Source organism: Cydia splendana, chromosome 17 (assembly GCF_910591565.1).
Source record: "Cydia splendana chromosome 17, ilCydSple1.2, whole genome shotgun sequence".
NCBI classification, from domain to species: Eukaryota; Metazoa; Arthropoda; class Insecta; order Lepidoptera; family Tortricidae; genus Cydia; species Cydia splendana.
The window spans coordinates 14203700-14216333 of NC_085976.1; the positions used below are offsets into that span (position 1 = coordinate 14203700).

General features: G+C 35.4%; 1 protein-coding gene across 1 annotated transcript in view; it reads right to left on the minus strand.

The window, feature by feature from the left end:
• Window positions 1–1319: 1319 nt before the first annotated feature.
• Window positions 1320–12634, minus strand: part of LOC134798857 (neuroendocrine convertase 1-like) — a 66809-nt gene continuing 55494 nt past the window's right edge. The window contains exons 14-15 of the mRNA XM_063771248.1: window positions 3018–3151; window positions 1320–1681 (exon numbers count right to left, since the gene is read on the minus strand). Of these exons, the coding sequence (XP_063627318.1) occupies window positions 1355–1681; window positions 3018–3151 (461 nt within the window). The 3' untranslated portion in view covers window positions 1320–1354. The remainder of the gene's footprint in view (window positions 1682–3017; window positions 3152–12634) is intronic.

Below are 12634 nucleotides of genomic sequence, written 5' to 3' on the forward strand. Positions count from 1 at the left end.
TACAGCAGTAACGTTGCAACAGAGTAATGCTGCTTCAATCGCCATATCTTAAAAATTGATAGAAAACGCGAGCGAAGCGAGCGCGAAAATTTTTCGATATGAAAACGCAATTTGATAGACAGTTGTACATTTTTACTTTTAGTATGGAAGTCAGTCACATCATTTTATCACGAAAATTGACAGTGCTGTAGCAGCAACGTTACAACAGAGTAATGCTGCTGCAGTCGCCATATCTTAGAAAGTTATTGAAAACGCGAGCGAAGCGAGCGCGAACATTTTTCGATATATTATTAATTTATTAAATCAACATAATTATTCAATTATTTTTGTTGATATCCGTGCCTTCTAAACTTAGAGTTAATTTGGCAAAATCTTTCCTCGGTGGCTTATTCATGTCACAACGTATTAAATTCAGCGCCATCTGTTAGTTTACCAGGGTACTCAATAGTGGTAGCACATATTTGAAAAAAGTTTGCCCCTCCTTCCTAAGTAGCGCTATAAGATTCAGGGGCAAACTTAAGTCAATCGAGTGTTGTGGCTACCCCCCCTTTTAGGGGTCGAATTTTTATAGCCTATAACCTGGCCGGGGATTTTCTCGACAGATTAGTAAAGTTTTCATCAAAATCCGTTCAGCCGTTTTCACGTGATGCGCGTTCAAATAAACAGACAAACAGATAAACAGATAAACAGACAAACAGACAAAAATTCTAAAAACTTTTGGAACGTGTTCTGTTATCGATTCTAAGTATCCCCAGCCAACTTTTTTTCAAATATCTTCCATGTACAGACTTTCGACCGTCTTCAGCTTTATTATATGTATAGATAGTTACTGATTTTTAAAAAGCGTTTTTAATTAAAAGACATGTCAAGATCGCGTAGTTTTGTTCTAGTGCTAAAAATACCGGGCAAGTGCGAGTCGGACTCGCGCACGAAGGGTTCCGTACCATAATGCAAAAAAACGGCAAAAAAAAACGGTCACCCATCCCAGTACTGACCCCGCCCGACGTTGCTTAACTTCGGTCAAAAATCACGTTTGTTGTATGGGAGCCCCACTTAAATCTTTATTTTATTCTGTTTTTAGTATTTGTTGTTATAGCGGCAACAGAAATACATCATCTGTGAAAATTTCAGCTGTCTAGCTATCACAGATCACGAGATACAGCCTGGTGACAGACGGACGGACGGACGGACGGACAGACGGACGGACGGACGGACAGCGGAGTCTTAGTAATAGGGTCCCGTTTTACCCTTTGGGTACGGAACCCTAAAAATAGTAGTTGCTTTGTTATACTTGGAAAAACTTAAGCATCGGCATTTAATTAATAGTTTGTTTCTACAAGAGTAAAATGACACTTTACAAGCCAGGAGCCCTGTTCACTTTCCTGTGATGCATCCGTAGAAGCTGCTTCTCCACTGCTGTGAGCAACGTTGGATCCACTTCATCATCATGGACATGATTCTCTGGTACACTTAACAAATTATTAAATATGTTTTCATTGTTGGTATCAGCATTTGAAATGTCATCTACTTCTTCAAGTAAATGATTCATATTGTTCTCATAGTTAGTGTCACCATTTGAAATTTCATCTTTAAGTAAATGTTTCATGTGGGCCGGTGTCTCGCTCGTCCCGTGTATGATTAGTGTCGTTTCTCCGACTTCTCCTACATTAGCTTCGTCAGTCTGAAAAAAATAAAAAAATATTCTATGAAGTATTTGAACAAATTAAATTATTTTTCAGAAAATATTTTAATTTGTTTTTTATCAAGTAGAAACACTACTATATAAATTATAAACTGAAATAAATGTCATATACTAAGAAAAAGTGACCAAGGCCTCCAGTGCCCCAGGCTGGAAACGAACCAGCGTCCTCTGCTATCGCGGCAGGTGCCTGAACCACTCGGCCACCGGGCCACAGCGACATTAGTCAAATTTTCCAAGTATATGCACTTCCTACTGAAGGCTTGTGGCGCCCCCTAGCCATCTCTAAGGTAGAACAGTATGGTTCGAACCTTCTATCTGGATCATTCTCATGATGATACCGAGCTAGCGAGAGAGATGGCGCCTGGCCAGCCTGGGGCACTGGAGGCCTTGGTCACTTTTTCTTAGTATATGACATTTATTTCAGTTTAAAAAATATTCTTACAGTAAGTTTATGTTCCATATCAAAAATGTATACAAGGTCTTTGAACAACTGTTTTAATTCATTTCATTTTCCAAAAAAAACATTATAACTTTTAGATTTTCACACTTAAATCATATGGTATCAAAATATTTCATTTCAAACTACATACGAGTATTAATGAAAATTATTGAAAATCATCGAAAACTTTTATAAAATCATTATATCATGGTAAGTTTATTATATCAGCATTATATCATAATTTAGGGAAATAAATGTGACAAAAGGGGTGCCTGGTTCAAGAAGACTTGTGGGCTTCGTAGTTACAAACTGGTACGTTATATGTAGGTAATTGTTGTGCTAGTAGATTGCGTTGTTCCGTAGCGCAAGGAACAAGGCCGCCATGATATTGTCCAGCCGTGTTGTCGATAAAAGAGGAAAAGGAACTTTAACTTTGAATACTTACTTACATTTATCCAAAATCACAGCGTTTTACACGCCTTTCGGATTCTCTGCCCAGGAGGTAGCCCTACTGACATGAGAGGCCAGTAGCATTAGAGATCTTCTATAACATTAACCTGTTTATTTATAAGTAACGTTAAGTACTTACATCATCTAATATCACTGCATTCCACTCGCCTTTAGGATTCTCTCCCCACGTGGCTACTGACATGAGAGGCCAGTTTAAGAAGGTAGCATTAGAGACATCTATAACATTATACCTATTTATTTATAAGTAAAGTTAAATACTTACATCATCTACATAATATCACTGCGTTCCACACGCCTTTCGGATTCTCTCCCCAGTAGGTAGCAATACTGACATGAGAGGCCAGTAGCATTAGAGATCTTCTATAACATTAACCTGTTTATTTATAAGTAACGTTAAATATTTACATCATCTAATATCACTGCATTCCACTCGCCTTTAGGATTCTCTCCCCACGTGGCTACTGACATGAGAGGCCAGTTCGAGAATGCAGCGTTGGAGTTATCTTCTGGTCGGGCGCTCAAAAGCTGTACCCTCGTTCCTGTAATCATAACAGTATATATTGTTATATATAATCTTGTTAAGCTGCGTTCGTCGCACACTAGCTACTTAACTTCACAAAAAGTGCACAGCGCCGCTAAAGAAGTTTTCACTTCAAAAATATTTTTTATCCCCATAATTCCAAAAATGGAGAAGCTACTCGCGACTTTAAAAAGTTAAAAACAATTGAAATGCCAGAGTGACCTCGGAGTAAATATCTATGGAGTAGAGACGCGCACTAATTTCTATCTGAAAAATTCTGTCGTTTTTGGCGCGGGGGACGAGGTAACGCACACAAATAATGTTAACACTAATGCATTTTTAGCATGCGTCGCTACACACGCACACGACAAAATTATCAAACACTAGCAAAAACTATATTCACACAAGTACAAGAACAAACACAGACAACCCTGTCCGTGAACGAGATGACGTCAGTTTTAAGTAAACCTAGATAGTGCGAGGGACGCGCCGATAATATTGTCGATATTTTATTGACAATGAATTTTAATTTCTGCTTTTATCAATTATAATAATATTACAATATCAAGTCTTTCTACCAGCATTTTACTAACTTTCAATTTTTGTATTGTTTTTAGATGTTGTTCTAATAGTTTGTCAATTTGTTTAGGGCGAATCTTGCAAGCTGATATAGAATGATTTTTTATTATCAGTTCATTAGTTAATATTTTACATGTTGGTTTACTTCTGAAAGCAATGCAATATGCTATTGAGCATGCAGATTTGATGACAGAGATGGAACGCGGCCATAGGATGTCATTTAAGGGATATTGAGTAGGGGATAATTAGTATATATATCGGCGGTAGATCCTAAAATCGGGCATATCGAGATATTCCTAGGCATATCGTGAAACTCCGCCATTTAATAATCTGCCTTTTGCATTTTTTGCCAGTGCTAGTGCTGCATTCTATGTGGCATTTGGAGCAGAATGCGTAGGTGCTAGGTAGGTACTAAAATCATACGCTACCCAAACACGTACTATAAGTAGGCTGTCAAGCCATTTCAATGGTCATCATTTGCTAAAATGTAGGACATCCTACTTATTCGATATGCCTAAATGTTGAGGTTTGCACGGTATGGCTGGTGATCACTAGTCAGAACATGACATGCCGGCGTTTCACGATCTGCTTAGGAATATCACACCTTGAAGTTAGCACGATATGGCTGGTGGTCACTAGGCAGATCATAATCTGCCTAGGAATATCACTCCTTGAGGTTTGTACGATATGGCTGGTGTTCGCTAGGCATTATGACCATCTGTATATTATTCATTATGTTTATATCGATTTTACCGATATTGGTTTTTATAGTGTCCCATCACTAATATTGGTACGGTGATACCAGAGTAATAAATTAAAAGTGCCTATTTATGGAAAGTGACAGCCGTAAATACCTTAAATTAATAAAATATTTGACATGCTAAATAAAAATATATAGCTGGTCAAGCAAATCTTGTCAGTAAAAAAGGCGCGAAATAGCCTACATTTTTCAAATTTGCCGCCTTTTTCTACTGACAAGATCTGCTTGACCAGCTATATGTAGAAACTAAAGGAAAAATTAATTTTCAAAAAATAGTCTATCGGTAATTTTACGTTATTTAGGGGTTGTGCACAAATCACGCGAGATGTTTTAGACTACTTTTTGATCCCCCGTCCCCCTTTTCTTTATTCTTATAGATCTATTTATTTGATTAAATAGATTAGGTTGATATGAAACTAAGGTGTTATATAAAAGTAATGTGTTACATAAATTATATAACAAAAAGCAACGCAAATAGGGCGTATTACTGCAATGTTCTGCCGCCAGAGTGTAGCACTAAGCTAGGTAGTAAATTTTCTCTTTTCTCTTTATCGCTCAAATATGCAATAGTGATAGAGAGGTTAGATAACGAAATTTAATATTTCTTGTTCCGCGGCGGACCCCCAGATTGTGATGGATTGTGGTAGTCGCGCCCCCTACGCAGAGTTTCGCATAATATTTCCTATTAGAAATAATACTCGTACCTAAATAATATTTAGAAAGTCTTCTTTAGAATTACCCTAAATTAGATCTAATACCATATCACTGGTATCACTGTCAGATTGACAATGTTTTTTAGTTATTTGCAAAATTAATGCACTATTTGATAATATTTAGATGTAATAGTACCTACATATGATAAGAAACGTGTTCTTTTTGTAGACTAGACGTTTTCGATCTCATTTTGAACGAGAAAACGCTGCAATTCGGCATTTTCGGCTCCTATCATTCCGCTTAGACTGACGTTTGCTGAATGGCGTATGACGTGTGGCAACTAGTTTTATATAACCTCCTTGACCGGCGGCCGCCGACTTTTTGCAGAGGGGAACGCCTGTTAATGGCCGCTCCATAGATATTTACTCCGAGAGAGTGACAATGTGACATTTGAAATTCGAACGAACATAGAACGAACGAACCATATTTTTCGTGAGGGGCTGGCTGGCTTGCTTGTTCATTCCGTCTCTCAGACGTAGCAGTAGATCCAAAGTACTAGGAGCGCATAACAAACAAGGTACCAAGTGCACCCACTGTATGAGGACGCTAGGTGTAAGAGGATTTAGACTATTTAGAGGATGGAAGACACCCGTGGAACAAATATTTGATAAGGATATATGAACAGCATGAATATAAAATTATAATAGATAGTGAAATAAAAAAAAAATGCGTGAGTGTCGTGGGACACCCGTTTGAAACGAAGTTAAATAAAGGGTTGTGACTCGTGACGGAAAACTCTTTTACACTTTTTTCACTTTACTGCTATTGACATCACATATGAGGAAATCATTTTGATGTTCACGGAATACTCGTACTCGGTTGAAGGGTGGATTTCATCAAGAAAATTTTCACCATACAAAAATATATTTTTTTATTTTTATTCAATAAATGCGAGAATATCTACTCTAATTTGTTGTGTGATGTTTACTGAGTAATTATGTTATATTTATACGCGAAATGATGGCATATTTTCGAAATTATGACCTTTGAAAAATTATAACATGCGACGGTGATGACCACGGTGGTATGGTAATGACTTTATTAAATACGGTGATGACATCATGTGTATGTATCATGTGTGACGTTTTATTAAACAAGGTGTAAATAAAACAACTGTTTTAAGCAAATCAACAACCATGGCTATTTATTTCAATTGGCAATAATAAATTTACAACTTTAATTGTTTTATATTAGCTTTATAGGCACATTAACAACAACAACATCAGCAAGATGATTAAATAATCAACTATATGGTTTTAACCAAGCTTCTATTCTTAACATTGTAGTTTTTGGTGCCGATTATTATAATTTCCGTTTCGTAAACTTTTCTCACCATTAATCACTTCCTTTTTCCGTTTAATCATTAGAATTGTGATGCCTAAGGCATCCATAACATGATAAAATAATCATCTACAGAGTTATAATCAGTGTTCTATTCTTAAAATTGTATTTTTTTTTCATACCGATTATTATAATTTCTGTTTCGATAACTTTTCTCACTTTTAATCTCTTCCTTTTCCGTTTAATGATGTTGTGATGCTTTAGGCACCCATAATACAAACGAATAATCATCCACTTAGTTAAAATCAGTCTTCTATTCTTAAAATAGTATTTTTTTCGTACCGATTATTATAATTTCTGTTTCGATAACTTTTCTCAGTTTTAGTCTCTTCCTTCTCTGTTTTATGATTAGTGTTGTGATGCTTTAGGCACCCATAATACAAACGAATAATCATCCACTTAGTTAAAATCAGTCTTCTATTCTTAAAATAGTATTTTTTTCGTACCGATTATTATAATTTCTGTTTCGATAACTTTTCTCAGTTTTAGTCTCTTCCTTCTCTGTTTTATGATTAGTGTTGTGATGCTTTAGGCACCCATAATACAAACTAATAATCATCCACTTAGTTAAAATCAGTCTTCTATTCTTAAAATAGTATTTTTTTCGTACCGATTATTATAATTTCTGTTTCGATAACTTTTCTCAGCATTAATCTCTTCCTTTTTCCGTTTAATGATTAAGAGTTGTGATGCCTTAGGCATCCATAACATGATAAAAATAAATAATCATCTACTTAGTTATAATCAGTCTTCTATTCTTAACATACTTAGTATTTTTTTCGTACCGATTATTATAATTTCTGTTTCGATAACTTTTCTCACCTTTAATCTCTGCCTTTTTCCGTTTAATGATTAGTATTGTGATTCTTTAGGCGCCCATAATACGAAATAATAATTATCTACTTAGTGCAAACAGATTTTCATTTGGCATGTAGCGATTTGTGTCTATAACTAGTATATAATATATTAGCTTCATTATGAATATTTGGGATATATTTTTCAACTCGAGAATCTGGAAAAAGGAAAAGGGAATTCTTAAGTCCCAACCTAAAACGCGGCAAAAATGTATACCTATATTTGAACGGGGATTGGCGAAAATAAATGTACCTAACATAAATATAATAGAATACAGAAAAATATGCTGATAATTTACTATACTATATTAGTCAGTTCGTGACATATATAGCTCACCAAATTGCCAAATGGGGGAAATAATTCGTGTAGAAGCGAATTTTGGTTTGGTGGTAGGGCATGATGTTTTAAACAACATACTGAAAGTACTGATGGGTGAGGGTGAAGATAACGGGTAAGGGGCTTAAGGGTCCCTTTTTAAAGTTTGTCGTCAATAACTCGTAAACTGTGCCTCATAGCAAAAAAATGTCATTATACTAATTATACAAAGGTAATGTACATCAAATTTTCTACAAAATATATTTTTACACTTTTTCGCTAGAACATATTTAATACCTTTCAAATACAATATATATACAGTGGTACTACTAAACTAAGAATCAATATTAAAAAATATATTAAAAGGGGGAAGTTAAATCTAAGCAATTCTACACAATCAGTTAGTTGTCAATTTTTTTTATTCACTGCATACAGTTACACTGTGATTGTGAAGGACAATCAACAAATTGACAAAAATATTATAGAAAAATATTAAATATTATAGGACAATTTTACACAGATCGACCTAGTCCCACTTATTGAGCTATATATATATGTACATAGAAAACATCCATAAGTCAGGAACAAATATTTGTGATGAACACACAAATAAATTCCCTTATCAGGATTCGAACCCGGGACCTCCTGCTTCGTAGGCAGGGTCACTAGGTCACTACCGACTAGGCTAGGAGGCCGTTTAGGAAAATGACAGATATCTTATATTTTTGTGCACAATTTTTTTTGTATGAAAAGGTACAGTTAGGTAGAAACAGCGCAATCTGAACCGCCAGAACCAGCTTTCCCCTTTCTCTATTTGGGGGTTTGTCAAGAGTTAATCTCGTGGCTAGGGCATTAGATCAACTAAGTATGATCCAAGGAACAGTCATACCAAGCAATATCACCTAGGATAAAAACGCAAACTCACTACACATACTTTCCCATAATTGTGTAGAATTGCTTATAATTAACTTTCCCCCTTCAATATTTTTTTTAATATTGATCCTAGCTAAAAAGTGTATAGAATATTTTTTGTAGAAAATTTTATGTAGATTACTTTTGTGTTAGAACATTTTTCGCTATGGGGCACCATTTACGAGTTATTGACGAAAAACTATAAAAAGGGACCTTTAACCCCTCTCTACCCTTTAGCTTCACCACCCACCCACCAATACTTTTTTTAGTATGTTGTTTAAAACACCATTTTCTACAACTATGTCAAAATTCGCTTATAAATGAGTTTGGAGGCCTGCTATGCAATGATATACGTCCCATTTTATACGTGTTCTAAAATATTATTGTAAATAATCTTTATCACTCGAACTTAATAAAATGTTGCATTACAAGTGAGAATGTTTTTCGTAGACGTAAGATACATTAATCTGGGAAATAAATGGTTATCATAGTCTAAAAAAAGCAATGTTATTGAACAAATTTAGAAAAAACGTCATCACCGTACATATGGGATCATAACCGTCCATTGCTTGAGAGCCGGTGACGACGGTTACGGTGTTGACGATTTTACGCATTTTCGTAGATTGTTCTAGAACACTAACATTCATAGCAACGACAGCGTCACACCTGGTATGTTCCCTTGGAGTCACATTATCGTAGGTAATTGATTTTAATATCCGACAAGTACTTACTGTAAACTTCTCCTGGATGGTTATGACGCTACAGCGTGACAAATCACTTTTTGAGGAACAGATTTCTCTATTTTTCTGCTTAGCGCGCGCATAAGGAAACGTGCACTCACTTTCGCTGCTTAAGCCGAACTGAGGAAGCGGGCGGGAGTACGCGGCTATATTTTGCTGTATAAATACATAACTACCTCGACTTTGACAATACGCTGACGGTGTTGACGAATACTCGTGACAAAACTTTATTAAATTTTTAAAGTACATACTCTGTGACGGAATAATTTTATATTTTTTTATATGTAAAACAACACCTTGGGTGATCTAAAAATTAAAAAAAAATCGCAATCGTACGTTAGGTATTCGACAATTTTCACCACAAACCTAGAGGTTCAGATTTTTTTGGTAGACGGTGATGATTTTAGACACATGAATCATTTTATATAAAAAAAACTGTTCATTTATCGGAGTTGTTAATTGAAGGAACTTTAAGATAAGACCACTTAAAAACAAATAAAAAAGTTGCAATACGTAAAACTTACTAGTTTTTTTTATAAACACCGAAACGTAACTTTTCGCCTGAATTTGAAATCCACCCTGAAACGAAGTTAAGAAACGTGACGAAAACTTTTTTTCGCCTAGCCACCATCCGCCAAGTCCGTACCGTGCGATAAAGAACTTCCTTCCAAAAATACTAAAATCATAACCCTCTATTTGCGTTGCCGTAGTCAGGTAATTAGCAGCTTGATAAATTTTGGCCAGTAAATAATAACCGAATACTACTACTAAGGCCATCATCAGTTTACAAAATGCTACATTTTGAGAGCATAACAAGAGCAAAAAAGTAACAACAGTCAGCATCATCTGTGCTTGTGTATTTGAAGTACTTAACTCGTCGATTTCTCCAATATCCCGTCATACAAAAAAATGGAAGGGGGTTTTTTTAAAATTCGAAATCAAACTTAGAGGATATTGGTTATCCGCTAAAGTCTATAGACCGCGGGCCAGGAGCAAATATCGTCAGACATCGCCTCCCGCTTGATACTTTGTCAGATGATAGTTTAGATACTATCATGAATTAAAAAAATAGTCAGCCGGTTGTATCGCGGTGGAAAGACCGTCAGTTGATCATGTCCGCAAATCCATAAGGCGTTTATTGAAATGCCTGGTGAAATCCTACATGCAAAGTTTCATGATGTACTTATTACTATAATAAAAAGGTACAGCGCTTATTTTTTACATGTTAGTTCAGTTGAGTGATTCTCAAAATAGTGGCATCTTAACCTGTCATCGAGTTTTTGAATTGAATGTATGTTTATTTGCTCTTTTTCATATGAAACAAAAATATATCTAGATAAACTAAAACAATGTTTATCGAGGCCAAGTCATTATTTTTATTTAAATTTAATACTTGTATTTATAAAAAATAAAGAGTAGCACTTTTTACTGTAACCTGTCTTGTCCAAAAGCATAGCTCTTCCAGTTTTAGTTCTTTAGATTTTATAGCACCAATTTATGTAAATAAAATATCATGCTATATAATAACATAAACAATACCTTTTAAAATGTACTTTGCACAGGCCTTATATATATATTTTTTACAACAATATTCACGCACGAAGTTTGTCCAAGGATATTTTCTCTGTTAACCTGTACCAACCTGTACATGCGCGGTATTGCATCTGACTCATACACAGAAAAAAATATTTAGATCATAACTATGGCAAAATATTAGGTACTTAAGTATCAAGCTAACCACCGTAGGGTACCATTATGACCCAAGTGTCGTAGTTTCGTAGAGACAAGTGGTTAAAGGCAGAAATCTGGGGTTTTGTAACGGAATGTTATCTTTAACTTGTCTCGATTATTTTACGAATTTGGTATGGGGCCTAATGTAATAATATCATTTTAATATTGTATGAAGGTTTATTCATCTATGCTAAAAGTGAGACATTCGTATTAGTATTATCCGTTCAAGGGAAAATAATAAAAATGAATGTATTTTTTACTGTAACCTACTTAACTTTAACCTGTATTCAATGTATGGGGTATTGTATGTCTTGAAAATAACTCCTTCATTTTCCGTTCCCTTTTGAAAATTTGGGGTAGGTACTTGTAGTGGTAAAACATATTTTTCATTATTAAAAGTAAAAAAAATTACAAAAAAAAATTTCATTAACTTTAACCTGTCGATGCCACTATCTTGAGAATCACTCAGTTACAGCAAGTAGCTGACGGTCTTTCCACCGCTATACAACCGGCTGACGGTTGTTTTTTATTTATAATAACATCTAAACTATCTTCTGACAAAGTATCAAACGGGAGGCGATGACAAAATTTATTTTATTTTTTTACGGCTGCCATTCCTCAACCCACCAACGGAGCGCCAGCTGACGTCCATGAGGGATCATCATACATAGCCGTTAACCAATATACAAGTTAGCGCCCGGGAGGCGATTGGTCATGGAAATCTGTTCGTGGCTCGCGAGTCGCGGTCCATAAGAAATCATTAAATCAAAACGAAACCAAGGAGCGACTTCGCTAGTTCATTCCGTCGCTCAAACGAAACAGTCGAGCCATAGTACTAGGAGAGCATATAAAGCAAGGTACCTCTCCCCGTTGTGTTGTGAGATGGTTGTGTCGTAATATACATTTGTTTGCATGTGTTGTAGAAAAAAAATCAAAAAGAAATTCAAAATCATTTTATTATTGTCCTATGAATTATTGGCATTAAATTATTGGAAAGAAATCTGTATAATTTTACAACAGTCAATGTTGCCAGTGTTACAGTAACATCTCTACCAAAAAGCGAGAGCTGTCTTCATAAACAATGACTGGTGGTGGCAAGTCAAATAAACTATGTGACTATGAAAATATTAATCAGTAATTTCCGTTCGGTTTTTACTTATATTGCATCAAAATAAAATAAAAAATTAGATAACAAATTCAGCAAGGAAAAATAATTATGCACTTTCTTCACAATTAAACAGCTACCTCCAAATGCAACATTTCGAATGACACTGACAGAAGTTCTTTCGTTCGAAGGAAAAATTGCGTTTCTTGCATGAATCTAGGATATACCTGGATCTGGCATGAGTGGTGGGGGTAACTGACAGAACGGGATGGTCTTATGTATCTTTCAGTAGGAGTAGCAGCAAAAGAGCTATTATTGTTTGTCCTTGTCACAGTCTCACATTTTATTTGTTCCCCACCTTGTTTTTAGTATGGATAATGGTGGGCAACAAATGAATTCGACCAATCACAGTGTCGCATTTGCGTATGTTTTGTCCCTCACGGAGGCACG